The sequence below is a fragment of the Rhipicephalus sanguineus genome, chromosome 2 (assembly GCF_013339695.2).
Source record: "Rhipicephalus sanguineus isolate Rsan-2018 chromosome 2, BIME_Rsan_1.4, whole genome shotgun sequence".
Classification (NCBI taxonomy): Eukaryota; Metazoa; Arthropoda; class Arachnida; order Ixodida; family Ixodidae; genus Rhipicephalus; species Rhipicephalus sanguineus.
In genome coordinates this window covers 41,690,206-41,704,699 of record NC_051177.1, presented here as the reverse complement: position 1 = coordinate 41,704,699, position 14,494 = coordinate 41,690,206, and the positions used below count along the sequence as shown (strand labels likewise).

The 14,494-nt window shown below is 47.6% G+C and overlaps 1 protein-coding gene across 1 annotated transcript in view; it reads left to right on the top strand.

The window, feature by feature from the left end:
* The first annotated feature begins 2,450 nt into the window (after window positions 1-2,450).
* LOC119382816 (carbonic anhydrase-related protein 10) overlaps window positions 2,451-14,494 on the top strand; it is an 84,291-nt gene continuing 72,247 nt past the window's right edge. Inside the window, exon 1 of the mRNA XM_037650677.2 lies at window positions 2,451-2,573. Within this exon, the coding sequence (XP_037506605.1) occupies window positions 2,507-2,573 (67 nt within the window). The 5' untranslated portion in view covers window positions 2,451-2,506. The remainder of the gene's footprint in view (window positions 2,574-14,494) is intronic.

Genomic DNA, 14,494 nt, shown 5'->3' with positions numbered 1-14,494 from the left:
TTTTCCCGAAGCGAGTCGACGGTGAAGCCTCAACCCGATCGCCGAGAGCTCTCCCACATATCTTGAAGCAGATACCCGAAGCTATGTCTGACAAGCCATTGTTTTTATTTCCCTTCGTTGGCGCGGCGAATTATAAAAATATTGACGCACCGACAGAGTGCCACGAAGCGGACGCGCAATTTCAGTCCCGTTAAACCTGCCCTCATCGCGTGGCGTGCCACGCGAAGGAAGACTCTGGGAGTGTTTGCTACAGGAAGACTAGGAAAGGCGAACGAAAGAAAAGATCGCGTCGTTCTCGTTGGGGACCTTGTAGCGATATTCTCACGTTTTGAGATCAGATAAACAACCGTGATGCGCTTCTTTGTTGCTTGGAAGGGTTGCAGTTGGGGCTGCATGGTGATCCATACATAAGAAGGGGGCAGGGGCACGAAAAACGCACCGCAGGACTAGTAGCGACGAAGACTAGCACTTTAGCTGTTCTGCGAATTTTTTTCGTGAAGCGTTGTCCTAGGCCATCGAAGAACTCTTCGGCGAAGCGGCCACTGCTCGTACATAGTGAAGAAATAAAGAAAGCAAACTCCTAAGCTAGTTGATTTAATATCGTTGACTGTGTGTACGGAAGATGATGCTTGAAGAGGGAACGCCAGTTTGACTTCAACACTTCACGTTTTCGTTCGAAATATCGCGCTGAATAATGGCATAACGTCCCGACATCCTTATGATTGTGGTTTTTCGAGGCTCACGCGTACAGGTGGCGACGTGGTGCGACATGATCTGTAGTGGTTATGATCTCATAAGTGTAGAATAAAATGTTTTGTAAACTGCTCATAAACACATTTCGAGTTACATTTGTGTTTCTGTTATCTTGACATCATTGGCACTGTCGCGTTAATACTGTTCCGATAGATAAGCGTGAATAAAAATTAAGGCAGCTGCAAGCTTAAGAGATCGTGTGACCTGTTTAACGCGCGTGCGCGCGCGTGTGTGTGGGTTTGGGTGTGTTGGGGTGTTTTTGTAGTTGCCTCTTTCAAATAGTGAACTTCTCCGTAGACAATAGGTAACGAATGTTTCTGAAAAATAATTATAGCAGGAAATTCTGCCTCTATAAAGAATACAAAATTATTGTTATATAAAAGTGGGTTCTTACTGGTCTTTCGAGGGGTAGCTTTGGGCGGAGCTTGAACAGCTCAGTGTATAAAGCGCAAGTTGTCCACCATAATTCAATCGATAGGCGAATTTTTTTATTTAGCTGTTTTTGCAGCAAAACGGGGGCCGAAACCCGAAGATAACGCGAACGAACGTAAAAAACGACGAAAAGGTAACGCAAGGAAGTAAAAGAAAGCGAAGAAGAAAAGCAAGAAAAGAAGAAAGAAAAGCAAAGGAATGAAAGAAAGGAAAAGAAAGAACAGGAAAAGAAGATAAGAAAGAAGAAAGAAAGAAAGAAAGAAAGAAAGAAAGAAAGAAAGAAAGAAAGAAAGAAAGAAAGAAAGAAAGAAAGGGTGCAACATGCTTTTAAAGTTGTTTTCACCTCAACATTACGATTACTGCGGAGGTGCATCCTCTGCAGGCGCAGTACAGTTGAACGGTGCGCGTTAGTACAGGCAGGCAGGCAAAGAACTTTATTTTGATCGGGACACGACGCTCACTCCCCCCTTAGGGGGCGACATCGGCGGGTCGCACCCACGACGGGACGGAGAGACGCATCTCCTCGGCCATGTCATGGGCTCTCTGGATAGCCCTTAGCTGGTCTTTTTTCTCGTTGCTAGTGAGAAGATATCGCCAGTCCTTCTCCGTAGAGGGAGACCCGGGGCTCTCGCGCAGTGCAGGACATTGCCACAGCATGTGTTGTAAAGTGCAACGCGGGTTACCACAGCGAGGGCAGCCCGGCTCTATGACATCCATGTATTTAGAACATTTAAGAGCAGAAGCGCATGCCTCCATCTGTAACTGTTGTAAAGTGATAGACTAGTGCAACGAGCAACAGATTGATGATGTGATTGTTCGCTTGTTTTTCTGTTCCATTCAGTGTAACCACGCTCTGAAATACTTACTCTATTACATATAAGCCGGAACAATTGAAACGCAGAGGCATGAAGCAAAGACATGATAAGTGGGGCCACGGGCGTTGGCAGTGGGGTGCGAAAAGACCGCATGCCCCTTTAGCCCCCCCCCCCCCCCCCAAACCACACAAGCGCTCCCCCTCACCCTCACCCACCGCTATGCAACACTGGTCTTCACCACTCAAGACAATATCCTACAGACGCCCATGAGTTGGGCCGTTACTGTATAGCATGCCTAAGCTCACTGCACGGTCGCTCGCAGCTGTGATAGCACGTGCCGTGGATGCGGAGCACGTGGTTCGCGCGTCCCGCCAGGGTGCGCCGGCGCGAGAGGGCGGCGCTGCGGGGTCACGTGGTGCAACCACGGCGGGCTGGAGAGGAGGAGTCTCGCGGACCGCGTTGTGGGCACACGCGTTCCGGCCGGCCTGCCATGAGGGCCTCCGCCGATGGAGCCGACGACCACCGTGCTGCTGATGCTGCTGCTCGTCGGATGCCTCTCTTCGCTGCTTCCCGGTGAGGAACATCGCTCACGATGGGCTCTTACGTTAAACGCAGACGCTGCCGAATACTTAATTGCCATGCACGTACTGCATGGAAGATAAAGTCGTCTCTTCAAAAATTTGTAGATAACTCAGTCATTAGACCGAGATTGAATGAAGACGAATTTACTGTCATAACAGCGGATAGCTAGCATTATTGATCACATCTATCATTTATAACATGCAGGACCGGCACTTAAACAGCGCTTAAGAGAAATATTATTACCAATAAAGTGCGAGGCAAATATTATAAACACACATAAATTTGGGAACTTGGCAAACGCACTTCGCTTAGGAAGGAAAACAGGAGAGAGAAGAAAGGGGGGGGATGTCAATCAGCTTAGAATAACCGGTAGGCTACCCTGCGCAGGCGAAAGGGATGGGGGAGATTGAAAGAAGAGTAAAGAAAGAGAAAGTTAATTGATATGATGCGGGTCTGGAGTTCCACTCGTTTACCTTTCGAAGGATGAAAAGAAATTTGTAAGTATTTGTTCTTGCGAAGTAAGACTTTTATGTATTTGTGTGTTCGTGACGCATACGTTTTGCAGACGAAGGGGCTACGTGTAACTTGAGGTCTAGGAACAATTTTTAGCCAACACTAGCTGGCAGTGGCCGTAATTAAGCCAATACTAAGCCAACAACAGTCATTGCTAACAAGTGCTGGTAGTGTACAAGCAAATACGGTAGGTGAAGCCACGTGACAATGATACGCTTATCGAGGGTGCACTGCCTTGGTGGTCGACGTGTATTTTACGACATAAATCGGACATTGTGCGTCGGCAGGAGGCCACGGAAGATATTTTATTCTTGATATTCTTAACCTGGACAACGTGAATGTGGTTGTGGTAAGTAGCGAAGTTTCGCGGTTTATTCTACTGCCTTGTATTCACGGAAGAAAAATGTGGAATTCACTAAACGTATGAGAGAAAAGTGAGGCTCTGATTTCTCGTTGGGTCAGACTTTAAGCATTTCATTTTCTTTATTGCCTAGAAAACAGACAATATAAAGAGTATCACAGAGGGGTACGTATACGTGATGCAGATATATTTAATAAGTTGTACGTATGCTTTACGGCCTTATTGAAATCGCATTGTGAACATAAGTGGTTTACAGTTTGTACGTGTATATGCAGCAATAAGACAGATGACCGAGGATGCATGTGATTGCTTAACGCATCAAAAAATGGTCTTCGGCCACTGATGAATTATCAATGTTGCCGCAATGGCTGGTCCAGTCATTGGATGCTCGAATTAATAGTCATGCTGAAAATGCCTTCGTATGGTCAAAAAAGCGGACAAGCGTTTGAAGGTGATGACCAATGCGATCGGATATGCGTGACGGGGCAGATATTTAAGGCGCGCGTTTTGGGTAATGAATAGTTCAAGTTGCGGTACAGTGCGAGACTACAAACGCGACGGTGAGGGGAAAGAAGTGGGAGGCCAGATCGTGCTTTTAGTGATGTAACACTTATGTTATATTAATTGGAGGATAGAATGAACGATTTTAATTTGATTCAAGGGCATTCATCAAGTAGGCGAACACCGACGCTTAATCTACAGCTTTGCTCTTGCGAGTGATGTGCCTGCAATCAGTATTACGTGGGATGGTGTATGATGCGAATGTTGCCCTAGAAACGCCAGCATTTGGTTATCTCAAGGAATGACGCTGTTAACTTGCGTACATCAAGACAAGTTGAATACGTATCCAAGTAGCGCAAAAAAAAAAGGCGTCGAAGGATGCCAAGAAACACACATGACGTAGCGCTAGGAAGTGAGGAACTAAATCTATAGTCAGCAGCTAAAACTAAAAGTAGTGAACAAAATCTTAGAAGTCACTTGAAGAGGAATTATCCCTGTTTCAGTGACTAAGTATGGTGCACAATAGTAGCGCAGTCAACCCCCCTGCCCTACCCCTCCTCCCAAAACTGTACGTGTGTCCGCGAAAAATACAGTTTCTGGTGACAACTTCGTTTTGCATGATACCTTCAGTACTTCGCGGATTTTGGTGGAATTATTTTTTCTTAACCTTGCGCACTTATTTCTAATGGTTCAATTTAGTTAAAACAGTTGTTCACCATTGTCGTTCGATAAACTACCGTTGAAGCTCGAAAGGTTGTACCAAAATTAAGAGAACGTCTTTAATACAGTCTAGCTTGCTGTCATACTAAAGATTTTTCATCTATTGATCTGAATGAAAAAAACTTCAAATGTCTGGCTTTTTTAAAATGTTTTTTGTGATAACATTACTTTGTGCTTGCGCAACAGAAGTACTTGGGAGTTTATTCCACTTCCTCGTGCTTATTTCCAGCGGAACAAATTTCGAACATTTATTTAGAAACCTTAGGTTCGTTATTTCGGAAGGTAATCGTCTACCAAAGACTGTTACGTTGATTTAAACGAAACAGATACTATACACTTTCTTCATGTGACTGTAAAACGTACGCATTGCAGTGAAACCTATCGCAGGCTCCTTAACACTCTGCTCATCCTCATCCTTACTCTAATTTACGTTAGCTGACAGATTAAGGGCCTCTCAGCGGTATTATACAACCCATGTCTTGCGTCAAATGACAGCGGCTTACGCCTGCAAATTTCCTCAACTTTTATCACGCCACTTCATTTGCTGCCCTACTCAACTGCGTCTATACCTTACCTTGCTATTCATTCTGAAACTCTAACAGCCTACTCGTTACGTGCCCTTCACAATAAATGGCCTGCCCAGCTACACTTCTTACTCTTAATGTCACTCGCCGCAGCGGCTTGGCGGCTATCGCGTCGTGTTGCAAAGCACGATGACGCTGGTTGGACTCCCGCACACGGCATCCGCATTTCTATGGGGACGAAACGCAAAAACAACCTTGTACTAAGATTTATTGAGGTGCCGCTAGAAAAACCTTTGATAGTCAAAATTAATCGGGAATCCTCTATTGCGGCGTGTCTGATAATAATATCGCGGTTTTTGGGACGTAAAACCTCATAATCTCATCACCTTAACATTCCTAATGCCAACGGGAATATCGGCTAGACCCGTTTGCTCTTTATTACGCACAGCTATAATTCGATACCTTGACGTTGCATCGATAGCCTCTCGTTCTACAGCTGACAAGCACAGATGTTTAACAAGTCACAAAAGGGATACAGTTTATTCAGGCATAAAAAAGCACAAATATTTCAAGGGACAGGGATAGAGACACAAGACAAGTGCTGCCTGTCTTCTTGTACGGTGAAAGGTTCGTGCTTTTCAATACAGCTTGCCAGAACATGAAACTAGTTTTTATTGAACATGCATCAAATAACCTAACTGCAAGTACTGAAAAAAAAATTGCGGGCATTTTGCACTAAGTCTCGCAAAGCATGGCGCAGCGAAGCGCGGACCCGTCGCCGCTCGTGCTTCCCGTCGACCGACACGTCTAGCTTCGAGATGCGCGGCTTCCTCCTCGGGAGTACGCAGCCAGGCTATGCACCAGTGGCGTAGCCGGGGGGGGGGGGGTTAGGGGGGGGGGGGGAGAGAGGGGGAGGGGCACACCGGACCCGTGCCCCCCCCCCCAAACTTTTTTTTTGCTATAGCATACAGAGCACAAAATGACACTCAATCATATCTGCCTGCCCGACTCCCCTTTCGGATCAAGGAGGTGCCCCCCCCCCCGAAAAAAATTTCTGGCTACGCCCCTGCTATGCACTATAGAGCGGAGGTTGCACGCGATGTCGTCGGTGGGCGTGGTTTAACTACTGCGCATGCGCGTCTTGCCCAGGTGGTGCGGTATCTGGTCGCTAGACGACGCGATGCTTGCTTCCTCTTTCTTTCTACCTTTCTTCTCTCTCTACATCTTTCTCTCTCTTTCGTTGATGTTCTTGGTGTCTGTTTTTCTTTCTGCATTTCTCATTCTTTCTGTGCTACGCTTTACTCTTTCCCTCCTCCTCACCAACACATCTCTCCTCCTTCCGCTCATTTCCCTTTTCCACGTCCTTGCTACACTATACTATGCAAGGCTATGCTTTGCTCTGCTAGCGTGCCTGGATAGCCGAGTGGTTAGGACTCTCCTCTTCGGATCGAGGGTACGCGGGTTCGAATCCCGCCTCGTGAAGAACTTTTTTCGGCAAGGATTTTTCTCTTTCTCTTTTTTTATCTTTCTTTCCGTGTCACTGTGCTTCTTTCTTTCTTTCTTTCTTTCTTTCTTTCTTTCTCTCTCTGTACTCTTTCCCAGGGAGCCGCACAGTGGCACATTAGATGTTAAGATGATGATAGTTTTCAGCGATCGACTCACAAGGAATGATTTGCTCAACATCTTCGCTGTTAATAGAATGTAACAACTAGACCAGAAAGACATTGTGTTAAAGGGGTAGTGACACCAATTTTCGAAGGTGAATTTACTGCACCATACAAATCTCCTGTGTACAGAGACGGCTTTGAGCAAGTGTGACGCTCCGTAAATGCTGACGTAGATATTTTGTTTCGACATTAAAGTTGATTTTCTCATTGCGCACCTACTGGCATCGACACTAGCACGACGTCAGTTTTGGTGCACGACATCAATTAGCACATCAATTTTGGTGACTTCACGCACCAGTATGGCTATTTGTGATGACGTCAGGTACCCAAGGCATTCAAAAGTCACACCATCTCCCGCTAAAGGGGACCATGAGGCGATGCGAAGCAATGTTTCGGCATGTACAGCCCGCGTTTCAGAGGTGGAGTGGTGAGGGGAAATGGGAGAGGGGAAGTGGAGAGGGGGGAGGAGTGGGGGAAGGAAAGGGAAGGGAATGAGAGAGGGGAGGAGAGAGGGGAGGGGAGAGGAGATGGGAAGAGGGGAGGGGAAAGGGATAGGGGAGGAGAAAGGGAAGGGGCGAGGTGATGTGGTGAGGGGGAGGGGAAAGAGGGAAAGGGGGAGGGAAGGAGAGGGGGAAGAGAGGGGAGTGGAGTGGAGAGGGGAAGCGGAGAGGGTTCGCGCATGCGCAGTAAGGGTGGTCACGCCGCACACCACCACCACCGGATTGAACTCCGCTATAAGATGCTTCACATCTAAATGGCCGCTCGTGCGTCATCAACGGAGCCACGGAGCGGAGCATCTGCGGAAACGTCACAATATCTTGCGGGAGCACGTGAAGAGAATTTCATACCTTATTGTGACGTCAGGGCACAGTAGGAACCGAAACTAGCTTTTGAAAACACACTGTAAGTACTTTTTCAAGGTGCACTTGCACTTACCGGTATATTTTCTAGGCTCTTGAGGGCATGGCCTTTCATGTGACACAAAAAAAGAAAGAAGAAAAAGAAACGACAGCTGAAAATTTTTGTGTCAGTGCCTCTTTAAGCGCTAAGGTGCGTATTTGGGCCGGTTTTTGGTACATGTTCAGCGCTTGGTCCGTCTCTTTTACTGTCCTCTTTAAGCGATACAGTTTGCACGCGCAAGCAACACGTAAACGCTTATTCTGCGCAGATTGAAGCAAATGAGCGTGTGGGCAGTTCGTGGAGACGAGAGGGAGAGAAGAGCATTCGCTTACGCTTTCTCCCGCGCCATTTTTTTTTTTTATCTGCACGAGGCTGCAGCGCGGTAGTGACCGACGGCGGCACGCGAAGCGCAACAGATTGCCTCCGAGAAGGATGGATGAGTGCCCTGTCGAGCGAACGGGCCATCGTGCGACGTCGGCTTGCCCGAGTGCTCGACAGGTTGACAGGGCTGAGCGCACCGGAAGCGCTGACGCGTGTGCCGGAAGCCGCGCTGTAGCGAGAGCTCTTGCGCAACGACGACCACGTCACCCCCCCCCCCCCCCCCCCGCCCTTCCGACGCTTCGCTTTCGGTCTAGCAGGGCCGTCCCGTATTGTTTCTACACCCGTGGCACAAAGCGACGAACAGCTTTTGGGCCGCTCGCAGATGAAGTCGCCTTATCGCGGAAACACAGCAAGCCATGCCAAAAATGGTTGAGTCTTATTATGAAAGTCCGTGCACTGTTAAAAGTCAGCACGTGAACACTGCGTTTGAAACAATAACTCTTAACAAAAGAAAGGGAGATGTAGATAAGTCAAATGAGAGAGGAGAAACAGGAGACAAGGAGGAAAACTAGATTAAACCTGGTTAGCTCTCTACACTGAAAGAGGGGAAGAAGGAAAACCGAAAAAAAGAAGAAATTCGAAAGCGCAGGTCACGATCCTACGCCACATGCAAACGCACTCTTTCACCAGTCCTCATAGAGTGGCAATTATCACAATCGAAGAATTCGATCCAATCTGCGAAAATTGAAGTCCAAGTGAAGTAGCTACCCATAATGACATCTTGCGGAGATGCGCGAGTTTCCCCCCTCCGAAGTCACTCTTGCCAGCTCCCTCAACATTGACACGGGATGAACTCACCAGAACTTACGAACGGGAGAAACAGTTGGTCATCGTTTCCTGGGCCGAAAGAGTCGTTTCCTGCGTGGAGCCACCCCGAGGCGCAGGACAGTTCACTTTCAGTCAAATAAAGTTGATACCACCACCAAAAGGAAAAGAATAAGCGACGTGCGCGTATACCCATACTATAGTGTTCACCTCGCAATCAGAGGCGGTCACAGGGTTCAGACACATTCAAAACGTGTAGTAGCGAATTTAATCATTAAATCCAGTCATCGGCTAACACGGGAGTCTTTTGTATTACGGAGAGTGCGCTGCTGCATAGCAACAAATCACCTCTTGTCTGTAACAAGAAAGCTAATAATGATCTCGAAACTGGCCGATAAGCGCATGGGAAAAAGAAGGGGAGGGGGGATATTACGCTTATAGCCAACGTGTGAGAGAAGCAGAGATACATTCTGTATACATTGTGCATTGTTATGCTCACAAGCGCATTCACGTAATAAAATGATGCTCTCTTAAACCCGACGCGTGCTGTCAGTTGTATACGAAGGAACGTGGCGTTCGCGTCCGCTTATTTCTTACCCTGCCTTTACGGGACACATTACGGGACATGACAAGCATGCATTATAGTCGAGAAAACATTTCGTGAAACACGGCTCCCAGAATATGCGTTTACACATGAGGTAAAGAGTCTTAAACATTAAACGCTGCAGAAGGTGTCGGAACCTTTCAGAAGATGCGCTCCGATGAGCTTCATTCGCACATGCTACCATTTGGTGGGTTAGAATGGCTTACCCTTCCTATGGGGTGCATAATAAAACCGTAGGATGCTGCAGATGAAAAAGAAACATAGGGAAGGACAAGAATATAAGTAAGTAACTTTAAAAAGGATTGTGTATGGTTAGCTCCCCTACAAAGGGAAAAGACAATAACTAGGTCCAAGGATGAGGTATAAATGGCAAAACGACATAAACTGAACACGAAAACACTGCCGTATCTTCTTGGAAAGTGACGTGAGGACGCTTTGAAAATAAGCAAAATTTTGCATACACAAACCCTGCACGCAAGGCAACAATTTATATTCGCACTCACGCGCCGGAAAGTAAAAATGGCACTCCCGCCCGCTGCGCGGTGTTTGCCACCACGGACCCTTTTTTCCGGTAAGTCATGTCATGCGTTTGATTGCTGGCCGAGGCGGCTGCATTGCGTGTGGGGCACAATGTAAAAAAAATCATTGTGCACTTAAGGTGCACGTACGGGTAACCTAGATGATCACGGCAACGCGAAGGTCTCTACTGCGACGCGCGCCACTGGCTACTACGCAGTTTCAGTACGTCAACCCATATCGATCATCAACTTGAATATAATCATAGTTGCATCCTGAATGTCCTCGAGTTAGTGTTACAAGTTATACTATCCTGTAAGCTAGTGGCGGCACAACAATTTTGTTCGGTGACACTCGCCGTCCGCTTACGTTGGTCCGTGTCCGTTTGGGACACGGCAAATGCTCTCGCCAATTCGTCATAGGCGCGACTTCGGGAAAAAATAAAGACTATGAAAAACACTCTATACGCATAAACATGCAAGATGAGGTAGTTCTGTAACAAAACATCGCGCTCTGGAACTGCACGCGAGCCGCTCGTTCTACCAATGCATTGACTATGTGATGCCAAACGAATTATCGAAAGCAGGACGTAGCTTTGCAAATTCCACTCGAAGCGGATGGAGTATCGCCTGCACGTAACATACCCAACCTGCTGTACTTCGCCGTGGATGAATCGTCTTGGCTGACTTAGCGCTTAACGAACAAAAATTTGTCGCGAATGTACTCTCAGGCACCGAAAACTGATTGATATGGGGTCCAACGCGAGGCCGCCTCAGTGGTTGCGAATAAGTAGAGTTATCGGTATTTATTCATTTAAACCGAGGAGCTAAAGATGTTTGACGATCGTTTCTTCCACTTAGAGTTTCACTCATGGCAGATCAATCGAGCAGTGGTTCTCCGAAGCAGTAATACTAACTGAAGGCAAGATCGAGAGGGAGAGAGAGAAAGGAAAGACAGGGAGGTTAACCAGAAGCAGTCTCCGGTTTGCTACCCTGCATGTGGGAAGGGGAAAGGCGATGTAAAAGAATGAAAGAGAAGAAGAAGAAGAGTTTGTGACGACAGCACGCGACAAAATACTACAACAACAATAAAAAAAACGAAGTCGTAACCGCAGTCCAAGTACTACACAGCAACATTTTCTGCCAACAGTCACAGTTTGTCATTGAGCCCGGTTGCTTCAAGAAACCGAAACAATTCCCTCAGAGCGGCTCGTGTTGAAGACCGTGTAGGCCAGGGCCTTAGGATTTTGTTCTCCGTGAGAGGGCTGTTGTCCAGCTGGCCTAACGCGGCTGAGAGGGCCTCTTTCGGAGTTGAAGCGGGTGCACTCACAGAGAAGGTGCGCGACTGTTTCACTGCACCCGCAGACTTCACATGACGGGCTCTCAGCCATTCCAATAATAAAGGAATATGCATTTGAGAAGGAAAGGTAAGCGGGTCTATCAAATGCATATCCGTACAGAGGAGAAAGGTGATTGTATAAACAAATAAAGAAAAGAGAAAACGCGCTCAATGAACGGCCACAAGGGGCTGCACGAACCGAGGCTTGTCTGCCTCGATAATTACAGCACAGTCCGCGTCTATTTCCAGACGTGCAAAACATGGGGCTGCGGTTCAATAATCTTTCACTCAGGACATGTCATTTAACCAGCTCGATTTTCATGAGACAGTTTGCAGAAGGTCCAGCCGAGAGATTACTGAACGTAACTAACGAAATGAAATAAAAAAAACCCGCATTTCCCCGAAGGGGAGTAGGAGTAAGTGCGAAGCACGGGGTGATACTATGAGGGGGCGCGCGCGACTAAACTGCAGAGCCGAGCGAAGGAGACGGCAGCGAGAGAGCACGCGCCAGCCGACCCACGGAGGTCTGGCCGTTTTTAAGTGCAAAGCACTTTTACTGGTGATGATGATCTGTCTTCCGAACTCGTTCCAAAGAACCCGCAACGCGTTCAACTTGTTGGCGGCGTTGCGCACGCCCGAGATGGGGCTCAGGTTGTTGTCGAACCACAGTCGATCGCACACCGCGCAGCTATATCCGAAGCTGCGGTCCAGGAAGTCTCGCTTGAAGCGCGCGTCCGGCCGACCGAATTCGAGGGCCCGCGCTCGCTCACGCATCGCGCGTCCCCGCGCCAGATCGGCTTCGGGGTGCTCGGCTCGCTTCGCACGCTTGCGTTCGGCGTCTCGCCGCCGGCCTTCATCACCACAGGCAATGCACGGGGCGCGCGCAGCCACGGAGCGGAGGGCGGAGCGTGCGCAGTCACGTGGGGCGTGACGTCGCTGCGCCGTTGCTACAGACGCTCCTCTCCGCTCCTCGCGCCGTTGCTATGGGACGGCGGATTCAGGGTCGCTTATAAAGTGCATTCGCACTTAAAATGAATTTAATAATTTGTGAAACAGTGAACTTACGGTAAGCTAAGCAGTCTTGTTACCTAAAGTTCTTTTATACCACTGCTGGGTGAAATATTTTGATGGACACGATCGCTTTGGTGAAGGCAGCGCCGCGTTTAACGAGACGATGGACGTGGGGCGTTCCGACAAGAATGTCAAATTTTAAGAGCCGAAGCGGCTTATGTTCGGCGTACCCCCGCACAGGGTTCGCGAAAACTATCGTCATCATGAACGGCGCGCGCGCTCTCTTCGTCCTCTTCTTCATCTACTGCTTCGCTCCCCGAACACGTGCGCCCGGCGCGCGCTCTCCCGCTGCGCCGATTCGTCCGGCGTGGTATGCAATAACTCTGATAGGCGAGAGAACGAGTGCAGAGGAAGAGAGAAAGAGAGAGAAAGAGAAAAGACAGAAAGACAGAGATAGAACAAACACAAAAAAGATAGGAAAAAAACAGAGAGCAAGACAGGAATGAAATAGAAACAAAGAAAGAGAGAGAGAAAGAAAAAGAAATAGGAAGAAACAGAGAAAGAGAAAGATAGAAAAAAACTGAGATAAAAAGAAAGCGAGAAAGAAAGAGAGAAAGAAAGGAGGGCGCCCATCTGCGCTTTACCTTCAGGCTTGGCACCACTGTTGCGAAGCTGCCTAACGTTTTCTTCCCCCCTTTTTAGGAATGCTTACCACCATCAGATAACTATCGCATCTAATTTGAGTGGGTTGTTGAACTCGTTTTGGGAAGAAATATGGCCCGACTGGGTGTACAATAGTTAGATGATTAATTACTTTGTAAGTACAAGTAATTCTTACAAAATACAAGATAACTTATTCTAACACTACCACTCGCTTTGAACAGGGTCTCCAGAACCTTGGCATCAAATTCTGTAAATTTCACGCATTTATAGACAGTCTATTGTAATGCGCGTCGCAAAGAATTAAAGAACCGCAGGTGGTCGTAATTTCCGAAGCCATCAACTACGGCGTGCCTCGTAACCGTGTCGTGGTTTTGGCACGTAAAAACACCACAAAGTTTCATTATCACATTGCTAATGGCCCCAATAGTCTTATGCCACGAGAAAACTTCGCTACCATCACGTTTGCTTCCGCCACGTATACGTCATCAGCCGCGGTGGTCTAGCGGTTATGGCGCTCGACTGCTGAGCCGAAGGTCGTGTGATCGAATCCCGGCCATGGAGGCCGCGTATCGTTGGACGCGAAATGCCAGAGGCCCGTGTGCTTAGGTTCAGGTGCACGTTAAATAACCACCCAGGTGATCAAAATTTCTGGAGCCCTCCTCTGCGGCGCGCCTCAAAATCATATCGTGGTTTTGGGACGTATTACCACAACAATTATGATTAGCCCGCGTACGTCAATAGGTCCCCGCGCTGTCCGCGACGAAACGTGGCGCCTCGAAGCGAGCTTATATCGAAAGCCGCGAACGAAGACAAATCTATTTCACGCACTGCTAAGCGTAAAGAGAGCGAAGGCAGTTGGTATTCCTGGCGGATCGCCCGACGGCAAAGCGCTTTTCATCTCGGCTGAAGACCGATTCCTCGAAATCGTCCAATTGCTTTGGAGTTTCCTTTCTCGCACGGCCGTGTTTCGAGATCTCAAGTATAGCCGCGGCGAAGGCCTGCAGGGTGCGTTACGTGTGTCTTGACAGTTATTTTGTGACGTCATCCAAATGATTCCAAAAAAAGGCCAGTGAAATTATAGGGGCCAATAAATGTTTTCTTTACCTGTAGTGTAGTAGTAATGACTTAATTTGAAATGAATTAAAGTGGACGAAGATTCGCTAACTGAGCATCGGACGCGTAATTTGAAGGTTGTGGGTTGAGACCCCACCGACGGAAAGGGTGGTTTTTAGTCCACTTTATTTACTTCAATTTAAGGCATTACTAAACTATACTTAAAGGCAACAATTATTGACCCTATGCTTTCTTTCGTGTAATTGTCTGTAGAGTATATTTGGTCGTGTCTGACAAAAAGAAGGAGCTCCTCGAAAAAAAGTACCCCTTTTTCTGTTTTATGTCGTCATGCAAACGAAAAATTGAAGTATGCGGTTAAGCTGAATAGACCAAAC